General features: G+C 43.3%; 1 protein-coding gene across 14 annotated transcripts in view; it reads right to left on the bottom strand.

Annotated features, from left to right (window-relative positions):
* Ttc27 (tetratricopeptide repeat domain 27) overlaps window positions 1–25,359 on the bottom strand; it is a 220,406-nt gene that overhangs the window by 121,519 nt on the left and 73,528 nt on the right. For 6 of the 14 annotated variants that reach the window (XM_052746271.1, XM_052746272.1, XM_052746275.1 and 3 more), the window contains 4 exons: window positions 11,885–12,062; window positions 8,907–9,036; window positions 5,531–5,671; window positions 789–891 (listed from right to left, as the gene is read on the bottom strand). In XM_052746271.1, the coding sequence (XP_052602231.1) occupies window positions 789–891; window positions 5,531–5,671; window positions 8,907–9,036; window positions 11,885–12,062 (552 nt within the window). Of the gene's footprint in view, window positions 1–788; window positions 892–5,530; window positions 5,672–8,906; window positions 9,037–11,884; window positions 12,063–12,419; window positions 12,684–12,704; window positions 13,112–25,359 lie in introns of those variants that run through there. The other 8 variants (XM_052746263.1, XM_052746264.1, XM_052746265.1 and 5 more) reach the window with 3 other exon arrangements.

The raw sequence follows: 25,359 nt of genomic DNA, 5'->3' as shown, positions 1-25,359 counted from the left end.
TGTTGTCGTTTTGTTTTGCTTCAAGACAGGGTTTCTCTGTGGAGCCCTGGCTGTCCTGGAACTTGCTCTGTAGACCAGGCTGGCCTCGAGTGAGGCCCTGGGCTTTGTCTCCAATACCACAGAGAAGAAAAAGAAGAGATTCAGCACTCGGACACCTGGTAATTCGTGAGTACCCATCCAGAAGAAAAAGAAACAACTCTAAACAAGCACAATTATCAGTCAAAGAATAGATTCAAATGAAACATCTCAGACAAGAAATTAGAATGGGATACATACACATACCAAACAAAAAATCATCTAAGCTGGGCACAGTAGTGAGCATCTATAACGCAGACTGAAACAGGAGGATTATGAGTTTGAGGCCAGTCTAGGATTACACAGTGAATTCTAGGCCAGGCAGGTCTGCACAGCAAAACTTGTCTCAAAAACAACTAACCAGCTGAGCAGGTAAAGGTGCTCACTGTGGGAGCCTGGCAACCTGAGCTTGAGTCCCAGCTTCCACAAAAGGTGGAATGAGAGTGTCTAGTCCAAGTCAGGCATGGTGGCGCACACCTTTAATCCCAGCACTCGGGAGGCAGAGGCAGGTGGATCTCTGTGAGTCTGAGGCCAGCCTGGGCTACAGAGCGAGTTCCAGGACAGTCAGAGCTACACAACAGAGAGACTCTGTCTCCAACCAAAATAAAAAAAGGAAAGAGAGAGTATACTCCAAAGTTGTCCTCTACCTTCACATGCATACATGTTTGCACATGTGTACAATAATACAGATAATTTTTAAATCTGCTACATACCTTGATCAATACAGCTTTCAGCAAGAGCAAAGAGCTGAGGCGAGCGCTCCTCCAGCAACTGTTGGTGAATATTCACATATCGCAAAGTCCACCACGGCAAGCTCTAGAAAAAAGCACCAAAGAAGCTGAAATTAAGAGACACATAGGGGAGCTGGAGAGATGGCTCAGCGGTTAAGAGCACTGACTGTTCTTCCAGAGGTCCCGAGTTCAATTCCCAGCAACCACATGGTGGCTCACAACCATCTGTAATGAGATCTAGTGCCCTCTTCTGGCCTGAAGGGACACATGCAGGCAGAACACTGTATAAGTAATAAATAAATAAATCTTTAAAAAAAAAAAAGAGAGACACATAGGAGGCCAGGTGGTGGTGGCACACACCCTTAATTCCAGCACTCGGGAGGCAGATGCAGGCGGATCTCTGAGTTAGAAACCAGCCTGGTCTACAGAGTGAGTTCCAGGACAGCTAGGACAGTTACACAGAGAAACCCTGTCCCAAAAAATAAATAGAGAGAGAGAGACAGACAGACAGACTTAGGAAAAACATGTAAAGTGAGACTAATTCTTGGAATATTTTCACACTCATGAAACTTATTCCTAGATAAGCTTAATCATCCATGCTATGCTCTCAAGAGGATCAAAACCTGCTGCCACGTCTCCATTCATGCTTTCTGGAGACACTTCAGACTTACCATCTCCCCTAAAATGACTAAGACAAGCACCCTGCTCTGCCATGGCACTCACTCCATTCCCTTCACAACCCAAGTACCAACACCTTGACTGAGGTATGGACTGAGCACACAGCAGCTTTTTCTTTAGTTCACTCATGCTTCTTCTTGCTTGTCAATACATCCTTACTAAGGGAGAGAACAAGGACCAGGGAGAAGGCTCGGCGGGTAAGAGCAATAGCTCAGACATGAGGACCTGAGAGTTCAAATCACCACCACCCACCAAAAACACCACACGTGACCGTGACTCAGAACTGGGGAGCAGAGTTGGGAGGAACTCAGCAGTGGGCCTAGCAGAAACAACTTCAGAGTCAGAGAGATCCCTGTCTCGAGTGAACGAGGCAATACAAGACATGTGACATTCTCCTCTGGACGCCATGACACAGCCACCCATACACACACACACACACACACAGATAGATTAGATAGATAGACAGACAGACAAACAGCAGACAGACATAAGAAAGAAGAAGTAACACAACAAGAAGCTGTAATACACCAGTACACATCTGCACCCTCAACACGGAGGGGTAGAGACAAATAGATCTCTGAGTTCAAGGCCAGCCTGATCTACATAGTGAATTCCAGGATAGCCAGGGCTACATAGAGAGACCCTTTCTCAAAAGCAAAAATAAAACACAATGAAGAAAGACACCTAACACTGACCTCTGGCCTCTACACACACACACACACACACACACACACACACACAGTCTCCTCTTTTACTCCTCAATCCTACCTTCCTCTAGAAAAGGCCATAACAAAGATTAATAACATATGTATTCTTCTGAATGTATTCATGTCTATATTAGTACCTGTGCAAGTCATAATACATCTTTTAAAGGGGTTATCAAGTATGAGTAGATACTGAGCCATCTAAGTTAAAGGTAGTCAGGCAGATGGCTCATACCCACAAGCTCAGTACTCAGGAAACAGAAGCATGAGACTCACAATCTCAAGTTAGCCTTAGCTACCCTCTGATTTCATCTAAAAAAAAAAATGAACTGGTACCCTGAATGTATAAGAAACTAATTTTTCTTTTTCAGTAGTAATAGCTGCTAATAGATCATGCTTAGCTATCAAAAGCATTTTACTTGAATTTACTATCTCATTTGATTAAGGAGTGCCTTTCTCCCAGACCTGGTGCAGCAGGTCTGCTGAACTCTTGGGAGACTGAAACTGAAGGATCCAAGTTCAAGGCCTGCCTGGGCAGCTTAGAGAAAGGGCTAGAGGAGCAGCTCATTGGTAGAGCTCCTAGCACGTTCCAGTCCCTAGGTTTGATCCTCAGCACCACAGACGGGGGACGGGTCCCCTTCCAATCAGGTACACACACTAGTGTAACTAAAGTCACAGATGAATTTCTGACTTCACAATGAAATCCTTTAAATGACTAATGCTGCTTTTAGGTCCATGGAAGGAAAGCAGCATTATCCAAGGAAGGAAGTTTCAAATCATTTTATTTTAGCTGAATTCCCCGAGGCGCTTCCTCACTTTCCTCTCTTCCGGTCACTGAGGCTAGTGAGGTCAGTCCACATTTCAGTACCTCCCCTTATCTGGCATCAGGACTCCTTCCCTTTCCAGACAAGGGAATTCAGCTGCCTCCGGTCCAAAGGACTGAGCTGTTAAGAAATCATATGACCTAAGGCACTGGACTCTTTAAGGTCGTTCTAAGATTTTAACTCTGAAGTGAGTGTCTACAATAGGTAGAGCTTTCCCTTCAGCGCTGTTGGGAACTACAAAGGCCTGTTTTATTTGCTAAGAAGTACACAGCAGAGAAACTGAGTGTTGACAGAAATGGAAACTGACAGCCTTACCTCCTGTGAAGGCACTCACCAGTCAACACAGCCTGACTGAGAGGTCTCCCTAGTCCGGAACTCTCTCCATGGCACAGTCGGTAAACCAGTCAAAAAGGAACTCATCTGTTTGAATCTCCCTCTTTTTTTTTTCAGTGCTAGGCACTGATCCTCGAGCCTCACCAGGCTAGGCACTGATCCTCGAGTCTCACCAGGCTAGGCAACTGCGAGTTAGAGAGATCACCCGGCCTAAGTTCACACAGCTGAGGAGAGACGGCGAGAGAACTGTGGACTGCTATCAAGGCTGAGACTTACTCAGCATGGACATGTTATTAATTCCAGTCTATAGACTGAGCAGAGAGGGTGGGGAGAGGAGAGTGTGTGTCTTTCATACGGATCCACAAATATCACAATAAACACCAGGATACATTTCTTTAAGGAGATGATTCACTCGAAAATTAATTGAAAATGGGGCTGGTATTTAACCCGTGGGCAGAGCTTGCCAAATGGGTGCAAGGCCCTGGGACTGCTCCTCATGGTTGAAATAACAACTTCAAAGGCTGAAACAGCCTTACATAAGTATGTGATGCCTCTTCACATACTTTTAGAGAGAAGCAGTCTTAATAACATCATTGAGAGAATCACATGGAGCTGAAGGGCTGGAGCATCGCTTAAGAGGTTTGCTGCTCTTGCAGAGCACTCAAGCTTGGTTTCCAGGACCCATATCAGGTGGCTCACAGCCCAGGGAACCCTAGTTCCAAAGGGACTCAAGACCGCTGGTCTCCTCTGGCTTGTGCACTCACCTGCATGACCCACACAGACACATAATTAAAAACAAAATCTATAAAAAGAGGGAGTATTGTAAATATTCATCATACCATTAAGGGATGGAGAGAAGGCTGGAGATATGGCTCCAAGATTAAAAGAACTAGCTGCTCTTCCAGGGGACCTGGCTTTGATTCTCAGCACCCATATAGTGGCTAAGAACCATCTGTGATTCCAGTTCCAGGGAGCTCTGACACCCTCTTCTGGCCTCTGCAGGTACCAAGCATGCATGTGATGCATACTCACACGGGAAACATGTAAAATCCTGAGTGAATGTGTACTGTCTAACATAGAGACTGCAATGCCTTAGACCTATGGAAAATGGCAAAGCCTTGCCCAGGTGAGGCTCAAGGAAATGGCAAAGCCTTCCCCTAGTCTGTGTGAGGAAGTTGATACCATGTGTAGAAAATGTCCATGGTAACTTTCTTCCACACCCCCACCCATACCCGTGCTTACAGCCTGAAGACTGCTTCCCCTACAGAGAGTGCTCCTACAGGTATCAGCTGACCCCGCCTCCTTGTTCAGCTGGATGCACTAACCCTGCCCCCTGCTCAGCTGCACATAACAAATATGCTGAGCTTCTAGAGTGCTGCAGCTTCGCATGGTGCAGACATGAAGGCAGACAAAATACCCGCACACATAAAAATAAATCGGTTTTTTTTGGTTTGGGTTTTTTAAGACAGGGTTTCTCTGTGTAGCTGCCTGGAACTCACCCTGTAGACCAGGCTGGCCTCGAACTCAGAGATACACCTGTCTCTACCTCTGCCTCCTGAGTGCTGAGATTAAAAGTGTATAGCACCATGCCCAGCCACAAATAAAGCTTTATTGGAACACAACTCAACCCATCTGCTGACAGACTGTGGCTGCTCTCACACCACCACACAGAGGAGCTAAGCAGTCACCATGCAGACTACACCCTCCATGCTGACAGCCTTCACCTAAACCTGAGACCTCTGCACTTCCATTGTGTCATTCCTAGTGCCTATTGACTTCCTGCAGGATTGTGTCTCCTCACTGGTGTACACGACCTGCAGAAACCACACGACGGATAGTCCTATACATTCAACACAAATAAACCAGAAGCCAGTGCTTCAGATCCCTTCCATTCTCACTGCTATTGACTATCATCAGCTCAAATTTGTAGCAGACATGAACACTTACACACGCATGCACGCACAGACTCTCCTACTAAAGAGGCTCAATGCAATCTCATCTTACACAAGATTAATCCCACAAGGAAAGAAAATATTTTTCCTTATTTTCATGAGACTTTTAAAATTAAGTCTCTCAAAGACGATATAGAAAACAAAATCTACTGAGACACAGCCAGCATCAGTCTGACATTAAAAGGCACAAAAGGGACCCGGTGAAATGCTCACAGAGCCTTCCCCTGCCTTACCTGGAGAGCTGTTAGTTTATGTCTGACGTTCACCAGCACAATGCGTGCTATTAACAGCAGTATGGGTTCCGAGGCCAGGCTGTAGATGGATTCACCGTCTAGAATGAGCAGGCCCAGAATAATAGCATCCAGTCCTTTGACCTGAAAAAGGTAAGGTTACACAATTTAACAATAGGCACTCTTATATGTCGTAAGAACACACAGATATTTCAATTAATTCAGCTTAGAAATGAGAACATTCATTAATTACACAGCAAGAGACACCAGAAGTGACTGCAACCTTGCAAATGTCACTAGAGACCTCCAAACCCATCCTGCCCTGTCAGACAGCCACATGAGATGTTCTAAAATCAGAGGACCAGAATCAAAATGTTTAAAGACAGGTTTTTTGTTTTGTTTTGGTTTGGTTTTTTGGTTTTTCGAGACATGGCTTCTCTGTGTAGTTTTGGTGCCTGTCCTAGATCTTACTCTGTAGACCAGGCTGGCCTCGAACTCAAAGATCCACCTGGCTCTGCCTCCTGAGTGCTGGGATTAAAGGCCTGCTCCACCACCACCTAGCTTTAAAGACAGTTTTTAATTGACTGGGTACATGGGGTGCATCAATAATTCCAAATACCCAAAAGGCTGAGGCAAGAGGATCACTTGAGTGTAGTAGAATATTATTTTAAGATGTGTTACTTTTGTTTATGCTGTGGAACATTTGTTTAGTGATGCAAAGATGTGCTGCATCTTTTATGTTGTATTTGTTTAACTCTGTGAAGCTGTGTTACTGTGCCTGTCTAAAACACCTGATGGTCTAATCAAGAGTTGAACGGCCAATAGCGAAGCAGGAGAAAGGATGGGCAGGACTGGCAGGGAGAGAGAATAGATAGGAGAGATCTGGGAGGAAAAGAAAAGAGAAGAAAGAGCAAGAGAACAAGGAGAGGAGGACGCTAGGGCCAGCCAGCCAGCCACAGAGTAAAAGTGAAAGTAAGATTACAGAAGTAAGAGAAAGATAAAAGCTCAGAGGCAAAAGACAGATGGCTAATTTAAGAAAAGCTGGCAAGAAACAAGCCAAGCTAAAGGCCAGCCATTTATAATTAAGAATAAGCCTCCATGTGTGATTTATTTGGGAGCTGGGTGGCACATCCCTCAAAGAGCAAAAACAAACAACATTTTGGCATTCCAACGCGGGGCCACAGAAAGCTGAACACTTGAGTCCAGAAGTTTAAACAAGTATATGTTCAAACACAGTCCAAGAATGGAGTCATGTGAGGAGAATTCTGAGTGCTTGTGAGAAAACTCCAAGAGAACAAGAGCTTTGCGACCTCAGCTTCTTTAAAACACAGAACTGTTCTTGGAATGTGTTTTCCTGCCTCTCCCAGTATAGTGGATAGGAGTGAATTTGCATCAGATTATTAATTACAACTGGCCATTGCTGTCTCCATGGAAAATCAGGTTTTGCCACATGCAGCTTGTCTACCATGTGCACCATGTCCTTGTGACTGTATGCATTCCTCATGTGACCTTCTTAACCCTCAAAGTTCAAACTGTCTGACACTCTGAATAAAGTTGACTATTGCATGAAACTTTAGTCCATCTCATTTATCAGCTCCATTCTCCCAGGTCCCACTACCTCTAGAGCCATCAACAGGTGTATGCATGTTGTTGGGTCCAGGGCCTCTTCTATACTTGTCAAAGGGGGAAAAAAATCATGGTTAGATCTTAAGGTCAAAGGTTGATGGCAAACCTAAGCAACAAAGAACGCAAGGAAAGGGGAACTTGAGAAAACGCTAGCAATGAGCATTCACTTTACATTTCCTATAAAATACTACTTCAATAAGAAGTAATCCATGCCAGGTGTAGTGGCACATGCCTTTAATCCTAGCACTCAGGGGGCAAAAGCAGGCAGAGCTCTGAGTTAGAGGCTAGCCTGGTCTACACAGTAAGTTCCAGGACAGCCAGGGCTGTAGCTCTCACTATACATAGTGAGAGGCTGTCTCAAAACAAGAAGTAACGACTGCTACATTAAGTATGTATTATATACTTATATTTCACTTAGGATTCACTCCATCACAAAGGTTATTATGTAGCACATCCCTAATCCCTAATTTCCATCAATGAAAATTAACAACCAGGTCTTTCACATCAAACAGTGAGCAGACTACAGACTACAGTGCATAGAAGGATCCCCAAAGAGGAAGGCTTGGGGCTGTGGAGAGAACTCAGTTGGTAAAGTGCTTTCTGCACAAGTATAAGGACCTGAGTTCAGATCCCAGCATCCACCTAAAAAAAAGGAAAGCCCCAGTGCAGTGGAAAGTCTCTGTAATACCAGTGCTGAGGACGCAGAGCCAGGAGGAGCCAATCAGCTTCCTGCTCAGTCATTTCAGTCAAGTCAATGCTCCAGTGAAAATGAGCTCTCAGTGAATCTGTGCCTCAAAAAATAGGAGAAAGGGGCAGGTAAGATCACTTGTTCCTGCAGAAGACCTGGGCTTGGTTCCCAGCATCCACATCATGTCTCACAGCCGTCTATATCTCCAGTTCCAAGAAACTCAACCTCTTCTGACCTCCTCAGACAGCATGCATATAGTACACATCCATACATGCAGGTAAAATACTCAAACACATAAAATAAAACAAACAAATTTAAAAAAATTGAAAATAAAAAGTATAAGGTAGCCATACACAGTTACCGTGAATAAAAGCGTGGAATGAGCCACAAGAAACTGTTGAGATCAGGAAAGTGGGAGTCAGAGATGCTATCAGGATGCACACGGGGTCTTCCACTGCAGTGTGCCCAAGCTTGTCCAGATCAGAGCACAAAAAGACAGTATCACAATGAGAGTTTAACTCAGTGGTAGAGTATTTGCCTAACATGCTGAGCCATGGGTTCGACTCCCAGTACAATCAAAATAGAAAAGAGGATCCAACTGTTCATAGAACTCAAAAGGCAAAAAGAGGAAGCTGCAAACCCACAAGAAAAGAGCTGAAAGGACCTCACCAGCCCCAGGCCCATGTAACCACTGATTCAAGACAGGGCTCAAGATCTAGAGAGAACCATCAGAAGCTCTGCTCTATGACAATGATCACGTCTACTCTCTCAACTAGGTGCTGAGTGCAAAGGAGACATAGTCTTTGTGTGTGTGTGCATGCAAATGTGCATGCATGTAATGTACATGTGTTATTACATGTGCAGGTGTATATGTGTAAGTCCAATGCAAATGCCACAGCATGTATGGAGGTCAGAAGATCAATGAAGCCAGCATTCTTAGCAGTTTGTGCAAACACAGTCATCTCTTTCCTATCTACTGTTAACTCCAATTTACAAGCACTTGTTTGAAAAGAACTACATTTAGAAAAAAAAAAAAAGTATACATAACATGTCCAAGAAGCATACCTCACTAAACCGCTCAAGCAGAACAGGTGGTAAGAAATCCTGAGGGTGCAAGTCCACGAGAGGCCCAGTCCAGTTGCTCTGAACAAACAACTGCAAGCTACTCACACCAAGTAGGAAAACCAGCTGCTGTCTAGAGACAAGAATGGTAAAGGTCTTAGTTAGGGTTTCTAGTGCTGGGATTTAAAAAAAAAAAAAAAAAAATACCAAGTACACGACCAAAAGCAACTTGGGGAGAAAAGGGTTCAATTCAGCTTACAATCCTCAGGTCACACTCCATAGTGAGATAAATCAAGACAGGAACTCAAGTCAGGAACCTGAAGGTAGGAACTAAAGCAGAGGCCATGGAAGAATGCTACTTGCTTGCTTGCTTGCTCTCCATGGTTTTCCTCGACCTGCTTTCCAGTATCATTCAGGACTATCCACCCAGTATGGCCATGGTAAGCTGGGCCCTCCTACATCAATCATTAATCAAGAAAATGCCCTACAGACTTGCTTGGGCCAATCTTACAGAGGCTTTTCTCAATTAAGATTCCCTGTTCCCATATATATCTAGATTTGTGTCAATTTGACAGAAACTAACCAGCACAGAAAATAAACAAATATCAACCACCATCGCCATATGCTTGTACGAATATTACTTAATTTCAGCTTAATTAAGAAAAAAAAACACTAGGCTGGGCAATAGTGGTGTGCACCTTTAATCCCAGCCCTCAGGAGGCAGAGGCAAGTGGATCTCTGTAAGTCAAGGCCAGCCTGGTTTACAGAGTGAGTAACTCCAGGACAGCCAGAGCTACACAGAGAAACCCTGTCTGGAAAAACAAAAAACAAAAGAAAAAAAGAAACCATCAAGTAATAGCTGAAACTATCCTAAGTACAATTTATATCTTCAATGTCCAATAAATCCATTAGCTACATGAGACTTTTAAATTGAATTTAATCTAGAGCTGTAGAAATGGCTCAGCACTGGCTGCCCTTCCAGAGAACCCAGGTTTTATTCCCAGCACCCACATGGCTGCTAACAACTGTCTGTAACTCATTTCCAGGTGATCTGCTGCCCTCTTCTGGCCTCCACATGCACTGCATGCACACGGAACACACTGGTATAGGCGAAATACACCCATACATACAAAATAAAAATAGATAATCTTTTAAAAAATGTTAACATAGATGTAAATCTAATTTAACTTAAATCTAAAATGCAGTCTCCACTCACAATTTCCGTATTTCAAGTACTCAATAGCCAAGTATGAGAAGTGGCTACCATACTGACTACAAGAGACACAGAATCTCCCCATCACCAACACATTCTCTTGGAGAGTGTACCCTGAAAGAGGTCACACCAAGTGCCTCTTTTCAAACTACAATTCTGGTGCACCTATGAATAATGCATTTGTGTGCGTGCATGTGGTGCTGGGGAAAGGAAGAGGAGGCTAACTTTACTATAGGAGAAACACATCAGCCAGCAAAGAAGAATCAGAAACAAAGCCAGGCCTGGTGCTGAAGCCTGCAGTCCCAGCTCCTCAGGAGGCTGATCCAAAAGAATCACACATTCAAAGCCACCTTGGACAGCTTAGTAAGACCCTGCCTCAAAATGAAAAGTAGAAAAAAGGGTTAGGGATACAGCTTAATGGTAGAATGTGAGAAGTCTGAAGTTCAATCCTCAGTGGCAAAAGAGAAAGAAAAAAAAACCCAGAATCAAAAATGAGCTGGAGCTGGGCATGGGGGTATATCCCTGTAATCCCCAAATTTGGGGAGCTAAGGCAAAAGGATTATGTGTTTGAGGCCAGCCTGGAGTTTATTGCAAACCCCTGGCCAAACGTGTAATACAGGACACGATCACAAACAACAACAAAATCAAGAATGACACTCTTGGAAATTAGAAAAAAATGAAACCGAATTATGAACTATTTATGAATCTGTGTTAGGTCTTATTTATCTTTACAGCCTAACGAGTTAGTTGGCTTATTCTTTGGAGGACTGTCTGAAACTGTTCTGTAAACATCAGGGTAGAATGATATTATAGGCATTTTGGAGATGGCTAAGAATTCTAGACAGACATCATGGGTGGATGAGAAGAAGTAAGCTAACAACGTATACCAATAAAACAGAAGCCTCTAGAAGGCTTAGATTTAACCAGTGTGCAGGCATCCTAACTGAGGAAAGGTAAACTGAGGGTTCCATGATAAACACATGGAGTTCTCTGATCACTTCAGAGATAACAATCTGAGACATAGCAAATGGAAATGCAAGCATCTTTCAGCAACCCAGAAATAGCAGGATTCAAGGTACATTTACACATTTAAAAAAGAAAAAGAAAAGAGCTGCCCCCTTTAAAGCACGTGCCTTTCATCCCAGCCCTTGAAAGGCAGAGAAGCAGGTGGATCTCTGTGAGTCTGAGGCCAGCCTGGTCTCCATAGTGAGTTCCAGGACAAGGCTACATAGTGAGACTCTGCCCCAAAACAAAACAAAATGAGAAACAACAAGAAGCAAAAGGACACAAGTTGAGAGCTAACACTTACCAAACCTAAGCTCTGGGAAGAGTAGCAGTGACTCCCAGGCATGTGTCATTCTCATACACAAAACTCATTTTGATCCCACACCACTTTCACTTCTCATTCTGGAAGATCTGGACCAGAGACCTCACGGAGATTACCTGACACAATCGTGAGTTCAGGTTTATCAACAACTGCTAAATAGCAGGGCCTTTCTGGTGCCAAGCTGCCATAACAGTATCCAAAATTTATTTATTCATTTGATGTATATATGCGCACTACATATGTGCCTGATACCCATGGGTGTCAGAAGAGGATGTTGGATCCACTGGAATTGAAGTTGCACACTTGTGAGTCACCATGCAGGTGCTGGCAATTGGACCTGAGTCCTCTGAAACAGCAGTAAGTGCTCTTAATCACTGAACCATCTCTCCAGCCCTCTGCACAAGAGTAGTTTCTCTGTGGAAATTTCAAATAAAATTCTACCTTTCAATTTCCTCCAAATCCGTAGAGCAACCCAGGAAATTTACTATCTGCTTCTCCAGGTAGCTGTCAATCTTTTCTTCAGCCATCATTGTGGAGTTGAATATATTTCGTGTCAATGAATGTAAGAACATGGCCTCATAGCTCCCTTCCAACAGCAAGTCTAAAAAAACTCCAATATCTGTAATTAAAAAAAAAATCAGGCCCACAAGCCAACAGAATTTAAGTGTAAATGATAATCCATTACATAAATATTTTAATATACACAACGGTATAAACAGAATGCTGGCTATACAGGAATCACTAAGTCTTGAGCAAATCCTTCTCACTCTACCAACACTACCCCTCCTAGAATTACAGGATACCTACAATGACTATGAGCAGCAAAGTGGAGGTCACACAGAAATAATAATAATAATAGTAGTAGTAATAGTAATAATAACAACAACAACAATAATAATAATAGGCGTAGTACCCTTCTTCGGGAAATTCACAAAGATTCCAACCGACACAGAAGTTTCCTTTGCCGAGGTCCTACCTTCAATATTCTCTCCCAGGAGGCCCATCCAAACACACAGGTGCTCTCGTGATTCCCTCATATTCCCCAGCTCATGCCTGCCTCAATACTGTTACAACCGCGATTTTTTTTCCCCCTGACGAATTCTCTTTTACATGTCAGTCCTAAGTGAAGAAAATCAGCTCAAGTCTGTCTCTCGGGAACTTTCCCAGAGCACCAGATCTCAGGCCATCGAACAAAACTTCCCCCCTGCTGACCCCTCCTCTGTACCCAGGGCTGGCATCCCTGTCCTCACAGCTCTCCCACCTGAGCCAAGGCGCCCCTCCTGCTGGCACAACAGTCGCTCCGCCTCCGTGGAGAAGCCCCTCAGAAGCGCCCGCTCCGGAGTCCACATCACCCCCGGCATCACTGGACCCAATTCGGGGTCCCGCGAGGGTCCCACGGGGGAGGAGGAAGCGAAAGGAGCAGGGACCAAAGTCGCCGGCGTCTGGTGGCCACGGGTACCGTCCAGACACCCACAGGACTAGCGTCCCCTGTGAGGAGACAGGCACACGGGGGCAGACATGACAGCAGCGCAGAGCATCCTGGGAAAACATCCCTAGGCGACCAATCGGAGACTCGGGTGTGAGCATGCGCAGAGGATATGATCGCGCTGGCCTTCTCGGGGCTGTAGGGATCGATGGGGTTGGGTTGACCCCATAAGTGGAGCCCATGAGCCCCAGGCTCGAGCTGCCTCAGCGTAGGCTATCCTTCGGAAAGCCGGAAGTGTCCTCGCAGCACTGAGGAGACTGAGGCAGAGGGATCGCTGCAGTTTCGAGGCCAGCCTGAGCTGCACTGTGAGTTCCAAACTGGCCTCCTCTAAGAGTGTTCCCTATCTCAAAGGGGGCAGTGGCGGGGCGCCTGGAGAGATGGCTCAACAGAGGACAAAGTTCTGTTCGAGGCACCCACATCAGGTGGCTCAGCACCACCTGTCACTCCAGACGATCGGTTGTCCTCCTCTGGACTTGTAGGCATCCCCTGCCGGCAAACACATACACGCATAAGAGAAACCATTTCTTTAAGAAGCGGGAGGCCATCACGTAAACCTGGCAGGGATCAAGGACCTGGAAAGTTTTGCAAGCCATTCTGGAGAACCCAGACACTTTGGTAAAGTGGGAAAAGGTAAAGAAATATATCCTGCTGACAGTGTGACAGGCGCTGAGCAGAGTTTGCTCTGTGTGTGTGTGTGTGTGTGTGTGTGTGTGTGTGTGTGTGTGTGTGTGTGTGTGCGAGTGCGTGTGCATGTGTGTGTGTGTGTGTGTGTGTCTGGCGCGCCCATGAATGTTGTTTTTTTCACGAAGCTGCAAAGATTCACTGTGGAAAAACAACAGCAGCCAATGCAGCTCAAGGTGAAATGAAGACAGTACTGTCCTTCATCTGACATTGTACAACACTTCCCTGTGCTCCCAGGCATTTCTAACGAGAAGAAACATTAAGTCTTTGACCAAGATCCAAGAAATAAGTCACTATCTTTTTTTGGTAGGGTCTCACCATGTAACTCTTGCTGGCCTGAAACTTGCTATGTAGACCAGGCTAGACTCAAAGTAACAGAGCTCTTCATGTTGGAATGCTGAGATTAAAGGATGGTTCCTCATCACACCCAGCCTCATAATTCGAGACAGGGTTTCTCTGTATAGCTTTGCACCTTTCCTGGAACTCACTCTGTAGTCCAGGCTGGCCTCGAACTCACAGCAATCCGCCTACCTCTGCCTCCTGAGTGTTGGGATTAAAGGCGTGCACCACCACCACCGCCCGACATAAATTTTAACCATAGATAATCTCATGAATTCTGTACACCAGGGCTTAGCCCCTAGTCTAGGGTCTTACAAAAATATGTACATTATGTTTATCTGCATCCACTGGGGAGTTGGGGACTTTCTTCAGTAGCACTGTTGAGAATAGTATCTTATCCATTGGTATTGCTAAAAGTTATTTCAGGACTTCTCTAATTTAAGACACCCATGCTATCGCAGGTTACTTCCCACTTTTATTTGGGGATGGAAGTAGAAGGTGCCATGTTCACTCCTCATGGACTTCACATATTTCTCATATGCCTCTTCACTGTTAATTCATCCAACTCTAAAGGGTCACTCCTCTTTACTAGCCAATCATCTTCAGGACAAGATCTTTGGACAAGCCCCGGAATTTCTTGGAGCATTTCATTGGCGTCCGTCACCTCTCCTAACGGGAGAGTGAACTTCGTTGGCAGCCTTCCCCCATTCCAAAGCACCAAACTCAGCTCTTTATTTTTTTGTCCCACCCTGAGGCAGCCGATACAGTAAACAACATCTCCCCAAGTTTCGTGTGCAGCATTGCTGACTCCCACTGTTCCAGGACCACTTTCCTTTGATGTCTGTTCATGTTTCTGTGAATTGATGAACTGACAACATGGCAGATGTTGTCCTTCCTCTTTTACTGCTGGGAGAAAAATGAAGCTCCAGGAGCAAGGACTAAGACTGGGCATGGGCCTTGCGGCCTGACACCTGAAGTGGGAAGTGCCATTCCAGACCCAGGAGGCAGCTCAGGCCAGCAGTTAACCATAAGATAGCCTTGGAAGAAATAAACACTGTGTGTGTGTGGTGGTGGTGGGGTATTGGGGGATGTCAGGAGGAATTCAATGCTTCTTTTTAATTAATTAACTGGCTCTAATTTTTTAATGATGTATAATTCGTACCTCACCCTTCTTCTCAGAACCCAGAGTTCCCCAGACTGCTGAATGAAGCAGGCAAGCATAGTTGGTAGTTTAGCAACCTGGGACTCCACTTGGTTTGGGCTATACACACACCCCTCTGCTAACAATGTGCTTGAAATCTGAGACATTTACCCACACATACAATACAAGTGTCAGCTCCTCTCCAAATAATGCACCTATCCTGCACTGAGATGCATGCACACCCTCTCTGAACTATAGAATAAGTTTCTCCTCCCCTTAACAATCATCAAACATAGACAGAGTCTATTCAAAAGTATTCTCAGTACATATGCCTGAACTAGTTTAGGGTAGATGCACAATAAGGTAAACTTTGTCTTCAAAGTGAACTTCTAGGGAAATCTATTTGCCATCCTACACATATTTGTAATTGGGCTTGGATATGATTAAAATCAAATGTATTATGGGATGGGGCATGCACACTAGAGAAATAGTTATATAACTTAATCTGTCAATCAGAGTAGAGCCATCCAAACTATCCCCCTAAGCAACCGAACTCCCCCTTCTCTTGAACCCTATAAAAGAAGTCCCAAACAGTGACTGGAGCCTTTGAGGACCTTCATTTCTGTGGCTTATTGTCAATCCTGACTGTATATTCCTTTCTAATCTGTCCCATCAGTTTGCCTTGAATAAAGTTTGTGTTTCTTTGCAAATCTGTGTGAGCCCCTTATTTCAGTCTGGTGAATAAGAGGCCACGAACCTGGAAACACTGGTCTAGACTGCAGCTGCCACTAACAAAGCCAGGGGTCTCACAGCAAAAGCTGGAAAATTTGAGCAACAAAATGAATGACAACAGTATTGAGCCGTAACACAAAGTATAAAAGAAATATACACGCATCTATACCAGTAAATGTAAGTGAACAAATAGAATGTGGGGAGAGGGAGACAAGTCTTTCTTACTCAAGAATTTCAAATATGTGTTGTGTTACAGTATTCCTCCAGGAGATGGGACTTAATCATGCCAGCCCCATACCTCCGATAGGAGTTAGATTTATAGATAGGCCACTTCTAGAAGCAAAGTATGAACAAAAGAAAATAACTCCAGTAGAGAAATGTGGCATGCACTCCCCTACAAAGTATTTGAGACTAGCTAGCAGGACATACTGATAACAGATCCCTCTTGGTATGCTAGAATAGGGAGAGCATGCCAGTGCTGTGTATTCTCCATTCCAACCACATCATACACACCTAATTTCAGTCTAAGCATAAAGAGAACATCACAGAGACTCAAATTCAAGGATTTCTTCCTCCTCCTCCTCCTCCTCCTCCTCCTCTTCTTTCTTCTCCTTCTCCTTCTTCCTCCTCCTCCTCCTTCCTTCTTCCTCCTTCTTCCTTTTTCCTTCCTCTCCTTTCTTCCTCCTCCTTCTTCTTCCTTCTTCTTCCTCCTCCTCCTCCTCCTCCCCCCTCCTTCTTTTGTGGTAGAGCACTAGAGAACTCTGGGTTTAGTCTTCAGCAACATGGACTATGGATTAGATCCTGAACATTGGTGGGAAAATATGAGATCCAAATGAAGGCTGAAGTTTAGTTAATAGTAAACGTGCCAATGCTTTTATTTTATTTTTTGAGATAGGGTTTATGTAGCTCAAGCTGGCTTTGAATTTGCAGGGTAGCCAAGGATGACCTTGGAATCTGGATACTCCTGCCTCCAACTCCAAGGTTTAGCTCATGGTCTGGATAAGTGTACTAAAGTTTTATAACTTTATGTTTAGAGTGGAGCTGGGGTCGGGCAGTGGTGGCACTTGCCTTTAATCCTAGCACTTGAGATGCAGAGGCAGGCAGATCTGTGTTTGAGGCCAGCCTGGTCTACAGATCGAGTTCCAGAACAGCCAGAGCTGTTACACAGAGAAACCTGTCTCAAACAACAACTACAACAAAAACCAAAACAAGCAGACTAACAAAAATAAAACAAAAGAGTGGGGTTGGGGAGATGGCTCAGTGGTTAAGATCACTAGCTGTTCTTGCACAGGACCTGGGCTGAGTACCAGCACCCACATGGTGGCTCAAAACTGTCTGTAATTCCAGTTCCAGGGGATCTGATGCCCTCTTCTGACTCTCTTGGGCACACATGTGGTACACAGACATTCATGCAGACAAAATATCTATACACATAAAATAAATTTTAAAAAAAGATGCTAAGGATAGAGGAGAAAGGGTAAATGGGGTTTAGTTACTACTATTACAGCTTTTGTGATTACTACGAAATAAAAAGTGTATTAAAAAATAGAATTCCTGCCAGGCAGTGGTGGTGCATGCTTTTAATCCCAGCTCTTGGGATGCAGAGGCAGGTGGATCACTGAGTTCAAAGTCAGCCTGGTCTACAGAGTGAGTTCCAAGATGGCCAGGGCCATGCAGAGAAACTTTGTTTTGAAAAAACAAAACAAAAGCAGAATTCCTGATCATAATAGCATGTAACTAAGACTCCAGGCTGGTATACAGCTAGCACCTGCCATATAGCATGTGCTCAATGTACAAGTCAGAGTTCTTTATAATTAAAATCCTTGTAGAAATTGCATAGTGCTTCATAAAGCATACACACTGTATTTATTTAACTATTTCTTTTTTAGTGGGCTTCCCAAGAATATTAATTGTACTGCCCCTATAGATAGAATATACTGTGTGTGTGGTGGGGGAGACTTTGTCTTCTGAAATGGTGCCTACCAGTCAGTGGTTCATTAGTGTTCCTATATGAAAAGAATAATTTTGGTCACATGAATTGATCACATCAATATTGTTTGCACTGTGTTGACTTGATAAGATGGTGTGGTGATCCATGACTACTTTAAACTTGGCAGTGAGACTGTAGATCCTTTAAGGCCACTGCTTAGTGTGATGTCTGTCAGGTCAACAGCAACTAGGCAAACTCTCAAAGTCCCTGAGAGTTCCCACTTCAACTATCCCAACTCTTGGATTCCACTTGACTCTGTGTTCTAACCTCCAGTGTGAAATTGATGGCCGTAGACCCAATCCCAGTCTATGACAGTGACCGGCTGCAAAGAAACTGGGAGTCAGAACAAGTCATTTTGGAAGACCTTTGAAACTTTCCCTCGCCACTCCTTCCTTAGTGACGAGTTTGTCTGCCTGGACCCTAGAAGATTCACAGATGGATTCTTCCCTGAGCTTTGGCTATTAGAGCTCAGAGCCAAGGTCAGCCACAGGGAAGGGCATCAGCTGGGACCTGAGTGTACACTGGCTTTACCTGGTACTGTCTATTGTGATGTCATGGAATCTCAGTCTAGAGACAGATACTCTGTAGTTGAGAGGGGCATAGGCTTGAGAAATGTCCCTAATATGGGGGCTCGCTTTCCCATCGCCGACAGATCTCAGCCTTATGCTACTCGGTTTCTTTGTTTATGGAATATGGGTGTTGTTTTCTTGGTATCAGAGCCAAACAAAGGTGGCAGCCAAGACAGAGGTACGTGATAGCCACTTTCTCTGGAAACTCACTTCTCTCCATGCTGGAACCCTATAGGTTTGTCTAAATGCCTATCCTCTGGGCCTTAGGAAGAACTGAATGGAGGGGAGAGGGGGGTTGAGACAGCGTTGATAGATGGCTTCTTTTTTTATTTTTTCGTCCTTGTTTTGGTTTTCTGAGACAAGGTTTCTCTGTGTATCCCTGACTCACTCTGTATACCAAGCTGGCCTTGAACTCACAGAGTTATGCCTGCCTCTGCCTCCCAAGTGCTGGGATTAAGGGCGTGCACCACCACTGCCCAGTTTGTCTTTCTCTTAATTCACTTCAAGAAGCCTTAGGATGGGCATGGTGCAGGAGGATCTCTCTGAGTTCCAGGTCAGCCTGGTCTACATAGTGTGTTCCAGGACAGTCAGGAATACACAGGGAGAGTCTGTCTCAGAAAACCAAGAAGAGGAGGAAGAGGGAAGAAGAAAGAAGAAAGGAGGAGGAGGAGGAGGAGGAGGAGAAAGAAGAAGAGGAGAAGAAGGAAGAGGAGGAAGAGAAGAAGAAGGAATAGGAGGAGAAGAAGGAAGAGGAGGAGGAGAAGAAGAAAAGAAGGAAGTAGCAGTAACGGTAGCTTTAGGATCTATTATCAAATAGACACCGAGGCAGAATGTACTAGATCCTGAGAAAGTGCTGTCTGGGAGCTCGAGCTGAAGTGACACATTCATATGACATAACTTTAGGAAAAAGAATGAGGTAAGAGTGCTGTGGGTATTGTCCATCACACGGGATGGGAGGCAGACGGTAGAGTGACTTTGTTTAATAAAGAAAGATTTATAATCATATGACGAGACAAAGAAGATCAAGTGACACTTTGCTGTGGGATTTTTATTTCCATCAGGAGAAGAATTGTTTGAGTTCGTGGTGCACGTGTTTAACATTAGTAGGTCATGCCTCTTCTGAGTTTTCGATCATGTCAGCAGACCATGAGTGACTGGCTCCCCCACAGTCCTGCCATCTTGCCCAGACTTGGCACACCCACCTCTCATTTCAGTGATTCCAGTGAGTGTGTGGCATTGTGATTTCCTGTGCAACCCCCATAACTAAACACTGAGCAATGCCTCAGGTTTATTAGCCATTTGGAAATTCTCTCTTGTAAACTGCCTATTCAACTCATTTGTGCAGTGTGTGTGTGTGTGTGTGTGTGTGTGTGTGTGTGTGTGTGTGTGTTAGGTGTATGTTAGGTGTGTGTTAGTAAGGATCCAATTCATGCTAGGCAAAGCACTCTACCACTGAGCTACATCTCGGGTCCATTTTTTTTCCTTTTTGTTTTTGTTTTTGTTTTTTGAGACAGGGTTTCTCTGTGTAGTTTTGCGCCTTTCCTGGAACTCACTCTGTAGCCCAGGCTGGCCTTGAACTCACAGAGACCCACCTCCCTCTGTCTCCCAAGTGCTGAGATTAAAGGCATGTGCCACCACCATCCGGCTTTCCTTGATTTTTATTGAGGATAATTTCAGGCAAATCAAAGGCACACAGAATTGGTAAATGAGCCTAGTCTGAACAAGGCACTACATTCAATCCTTAGTATAAGAAAAAAAATTAAAGGCTGTCTGATGAATCTTCATAGACCTGTCACTCAATCATTGTGAGGCAATTCAGAAATAATTTCATGGTAAATGTTTTAGTATGTATATTTTGAGATCCTGCCCCACTCCACAAAGAAAAAAAAGAAAAGAAAAACAGGTAAATCACAATATCATTATTACACCTAAAAATGTAACAATAAAATCTGAATAATTCCTTAATACCTCAAATACCCACCAGCATTTAAATTCCAATAGTCACGGAGAAACTTAATGGCATAAATTATTATTTAGCCCAACTCAATATTGAATGTTGAGATTGAACAATATGTTTCTGTATTCTAATCTACAGAGTCTCTCTTTTATTTTATTAGTTTCATTCATGTATTGGATAAAAGGGTCATTTCTCTAGATTTCACAATCAACATTTTGTTGATCAAATACCCATGCGGTGTAGCCATACACATCTAGGCAACACTAACTGGACTTAGTGGGTTATAAAAAAGAAAGCATGAAGTTGGGAGGTGGATATATTGTGGGGTATGTATGGGGGAAGTTGGAGTGGGGAGGGGTGGGTATGATTATATTTTATTGTACACATGTATAAAATATTCTGAAATCAGGAAAAATGGTAATGCCCCTCCGTGTTGTCAGTTGACAACTGCTGCCTCTTGTACTTCATGTGAGTGAGTTGAGATTTATCCAGAACTCATGTAGAAATGCATTTGCCAGGGGAGCAGGGTTGGAAAGTGCGACCTTCAAGCGGGTTTAATGCATTCTTTCTAGAATAAGGTCTCACAGGCATGGCTCCTCACTCTCTGAGGACTGGGTTCGCTGCCACAGGAGACGGGACCCCTTTTGTCTTCCACACACATCCACTTGCTCCTCTGCCTCTGCTGTGAGTTGAAGCTATGCAAAGACCTCATGCGAAGCTAAGGACATGCTAGCACTAGGCTCTTAGACATCCTCATGTGTAGCTAAAGACATGTTAGCACTAGGCTCTTAGACATCCTCGTGTGAAGGGAAGGACATGCTAGCTCTAGGATCTTAGACATCTGGAACCATGAAGCCAACTAAACCTCTCTCCCTCATAAATGAACTGATTGTAAGTATTCTAATTCAGCAGCTCAACATGAACTAAAACCATGAGGAAGTTGGTTCTAAGATTTATCAGAATTTGTTTTCTGGTAGGAAGAGGTGACATAGTTCATAGGTAATGATAATCATCAGGAGACAAAAATGTGTGATTTGGCATGGCATTTTATTTTTATCTATCATCATCATCATCATCTAAATTTAAATCTATCTATCTTTCTATCATCTATCTATCTTATCCATATTATCTATCTATCTATCTATCTATCTACCTATCTATCTATCTATCTATTATCTATATCTATCTATTTACTTATTTTATTGCTAAGGATCAAATCCAGAGTCTTATGCTCTCTGCAAGCAGTCCACCACTGAACTACATCCACAGGCCTGGTATAATATTATAATTACTTTTTTATTTTTTGAGACAGGGTTTTCCTGTGTAGCCCTGGCTGCCCTGGAATCCACTTTGAGACAAGGCTGGCCTTGAACTCACACAGATCCACTTGCCTCTGTTTCCCAAGTGCTGGAATTAAAGATGTGCACTACCACCACCCCTTGTAAATACCATTTTATACAAATGATACCGAAACCTGAGAATACAACAGATCTTTTCATATTGAGCTGCTTAGAGAACCCTGCTAAGTGTATCACTTTGACTTTATCCTCCTGTAGGAATATACTCTAAATCATGCCATGTGTAAATAACAAGTTTTATTACCTCTTTTCCAACATTATGTCTTGGTTCTCCTTGCCTTCATTTATGATTATGACTTCCGGTACAATATTCAGTAGCAATGTGTTGTGGGTATCTGTCTCTTTATTAAGTCAAGGACATTTTTCAATAATTCACCAGTTGTGTATGTTTTTCAAATACTCTCTTCCAAGTTAAGGAAGTTTTAGCAAGAATTAGTGTTAATTTTTAAAAAAAACCTTCTAAAATTTTAAATTAAATCTCTTTATACTGGGTGCTAAATATTAAGTATATTTCCTGCCTCTATTTAGATGGTCATATATTTTTTCTTGTTTGTTCAATCAATGTACTGAGTTGCATGAGAATGTAAGATAATAAACCAGCTGTGAATTCCTAAGATACGTATAACACATTTGTAATGTTGGTCCCAATACTTTAATTAGATTCATTAGATTCAGTTTGCTGATATTTTGTTTGAGATTTATGCATCTATGCATAAATATATTGACTGGTCAGGTCTTAATTAGATTTTAGAATGATGATTGTTCCAGCTTCCTCAATTAAAAATAGAAGCAAATCCGAATTTCCATCTCATTAATGTAACAGACACCCTCAACACTCAGGGAATTGCAAGGGTTTTTGGAGTTTTGTACTAAGAATCTGGAATAAAGACCAGGTTGTTCTTTATCACACACACACACACACATACACACACACACACACACACACACACACACACACACACACACCCCCCACATATACCTACCACACAAAAACACACACACACACAGACACAGACACAAAGGAGGATATACTAAGGTTAAGAAATAGGCTCTCATAGCTCCTCTGAAATTCATAGACAAACTTGGGTAAGAGTTAATGTCATTGTCCCAAGCCCAAACTCTGCAGGACAGGGCAGGCTAGAAAAAAATGGGTACACTTTTGTGTGCTTGAGTCTTGTGGAAGGATTCTTTCCTCTTCAGGGAGTTCTGGCCTCTGCTCTTAAAGCCTTCAGCTGATTGGGTGATGCCCACTCACAGTATGGAAGGCAATCTGCTTTAAAGTGTACTGATTTTAAATGTTAATCATATGTAAAATTACTGTCAAAGAAATGTTCTAGACTAATATATGGCCAAACAACTGGGCTCCATAGCCTAGCCAAGTCGGCATAAATTAACCATTACACTCCTTTCTCTTGCTTAGATATATTATTATTATTTTTAAAAAGGTGTGTTGTGTGTGTGTGTATAAAATTGTGTGTTTGTGTAATTGTGAGTGTGAGCATGAGCACAGGTGCCAGCAGAAGCCAGAGGTGCTGGATCCCCCTGGAGCTGGAGTTACAGGGGATTGTGAGTGGTGTAATATGGATGCTAGGAATCAAACTTGGGACCTCTGCAAGAGCAGTATGTGCTGTTGTTAACCACTGAACCATCTCCCCAAGCCTAATTCTTCGCCTCTTTTTTTTTTTTTTTTTTTTTTTTTTTTTTTTTGGTTTTTCGAGACAGGGTTTCTCTGTGTAGCTTTGCGCCTTTCCTGGAACTCGCTTTGGAGACCAGGCTGGCCTCGAACTCACTGCCTCCCGAGTGCTGGGATTAAAGGCTTGCGCCACCACCGCCCGGCTCGCCTCTTTTTTATCTGGAAAGAGTTTCATAACTTAAATAGTTCTTACGTTTAGGTTTTCACTCCATCTCCAGTTTGTTTTTAAATATGATATGAAGTAAAAGGCCCAACTTCATTCCTTTACATGGGGTTATCCAGTTGCCTCAGCACCATTGGCTGAAGCTTATTCTTTTTGCATTGAATGGTCATAGTGCCTATGTAGAGAATCAGCTGACTTTTAATATTAGATTCCTTTGATCTTAAAGGTCTATTTTTAAAATAATTTTTTTGGTTGTTTTTAGAGACAGGGTTTCTCTATGTAACAGTCCTGGCTGTCCTGGAACTCACTTTGTAGACCAGGCTGTCTTCAAACTCACAGAGATCTGCCTGCCTCTGCTTCCCGAGTGCTGGGATTAAAGGCGTGCACCACCACCACCGTACTCTATAGGTCTATTCTTAAACCACAACTATTTTTGAGTACTGTGGTTTTGTACACTGTTTTTCTTTTTCTTTTTGGTTTTTCAAAACAGGGTTTCTCTGTGTAGCCCTGGCTGTCCTGGAACTCACTCTGTAGACCAGGCTGATCTCAAACTCACAGAGATCCACCAGTCTCTGAGTGCTGGGATTAAAGGTGTGTACCACCACCACCTGGCTCTGTACAAAGTTTTAAAATCAGAAAGTATGGGTCTTCTGACTGTTCTTTTTATTTATTTTTTATCTATCTATCTATCTATCTATCTATCTATCTATCTATCTATCTATCTATTATATATACAATGTTCTGTCTGCATATATCCCTGCCTGCCACCATGTGGTTGCTGAGAACTCAGGACCTCTCTAAGAGCAGCCAGTGCTCTTAACCGCTGAGCCATCCCTCCAGCCCTGACTGTTCTTTTTCAAGGTTGTTTTGGCTCCTGAGGGATCTCTGTAATTCCATAGGGATTATTAGGACAGGGTTTTCATTTATGCAAAAAAGGTCACTGGGGTTTGGGTAGGGATTACACAGCATCCCTACAGAATCTATAGATTGTGTTGGTAATGTCATTTTACCATCAAACCTTCTGATCATGAACAAAGGATGTCTTATTTACTATTTACTCTCTACAACAGTGTTTTGTAGTTTTTCCATCTCATGACATGGACACCTCCCAAACACCCCATCTACTAATACCATTACTTTGCGGGTTAGGATTTCAACATATCAATTTGGGGGATAACACTGGACCCAATGTATGTTGGGGGGAGTTCCCAGGTATTTCTATTTTGTTGAGTGTCTTAAAAAAAACAAATAAACCACATGAGTACATGTTTGGTTTTTCTGCACCATTGCTATGACCATGGCAACCCCCACTTTGTGTTATTACTATGGGGTAGTGTATTGACCACTGTGCTATGTTGAAATAGTCCTGCATTATGTAAACATCATTTCACTGTGTGTATCTACTGTATCTGGTACTGTTACACTGCGCACAGTCCCCTCCCTCCCCACTCTCCTTCACTGTCTCCCCACAGTGTCCTTAACTCTTCCAGTCATTTCTACTTTCATGGCATGTTTACATCTGTGAGGTTATGCACTCTATGAAATTAGGACCCACAAAGGAGAAGAATCATTTGATGTTGTCTTTCTGAGGCTGGCTTAGCTGCTTTATAGGAGTTCCTATAAAGCATCCCTTTTCCTGAGAAAACTATGTAACCTTGTTCTTGGTGACAGAAAAAGTCCATTGTGTATACACACACACATTTAACATCCATTCCTCCATTGTTGCACACATAGGTTGGTTCCATAACTCAGTTATTATGTATAGTGCTGCAGGAAACGCTGATGGGCACGTGTCTCTGTCACATTT

This window comes from Peromyscus californicus, unplaced genomic scaffold (genome assembly GCF_007827085.1).
Source record: "Peromyscus californicus insignis strain IS unplaced genomic scaffold, ASM782708v3 Scaffold_1__1_contigs__length_55948999, whole genome shotgun sequence".
Lineage (NCBI taxonomy): Eukaryota > Metazoa > Chordata > Mammalia > Rodentia > Cricetidae > Peromyscus > Peromyscus californicus.
The sequence above is the reverse complement of the archived record's forward strand: the minus strand, read 5'-3'. Positions and strand labels throughout refer to the sequence as shown.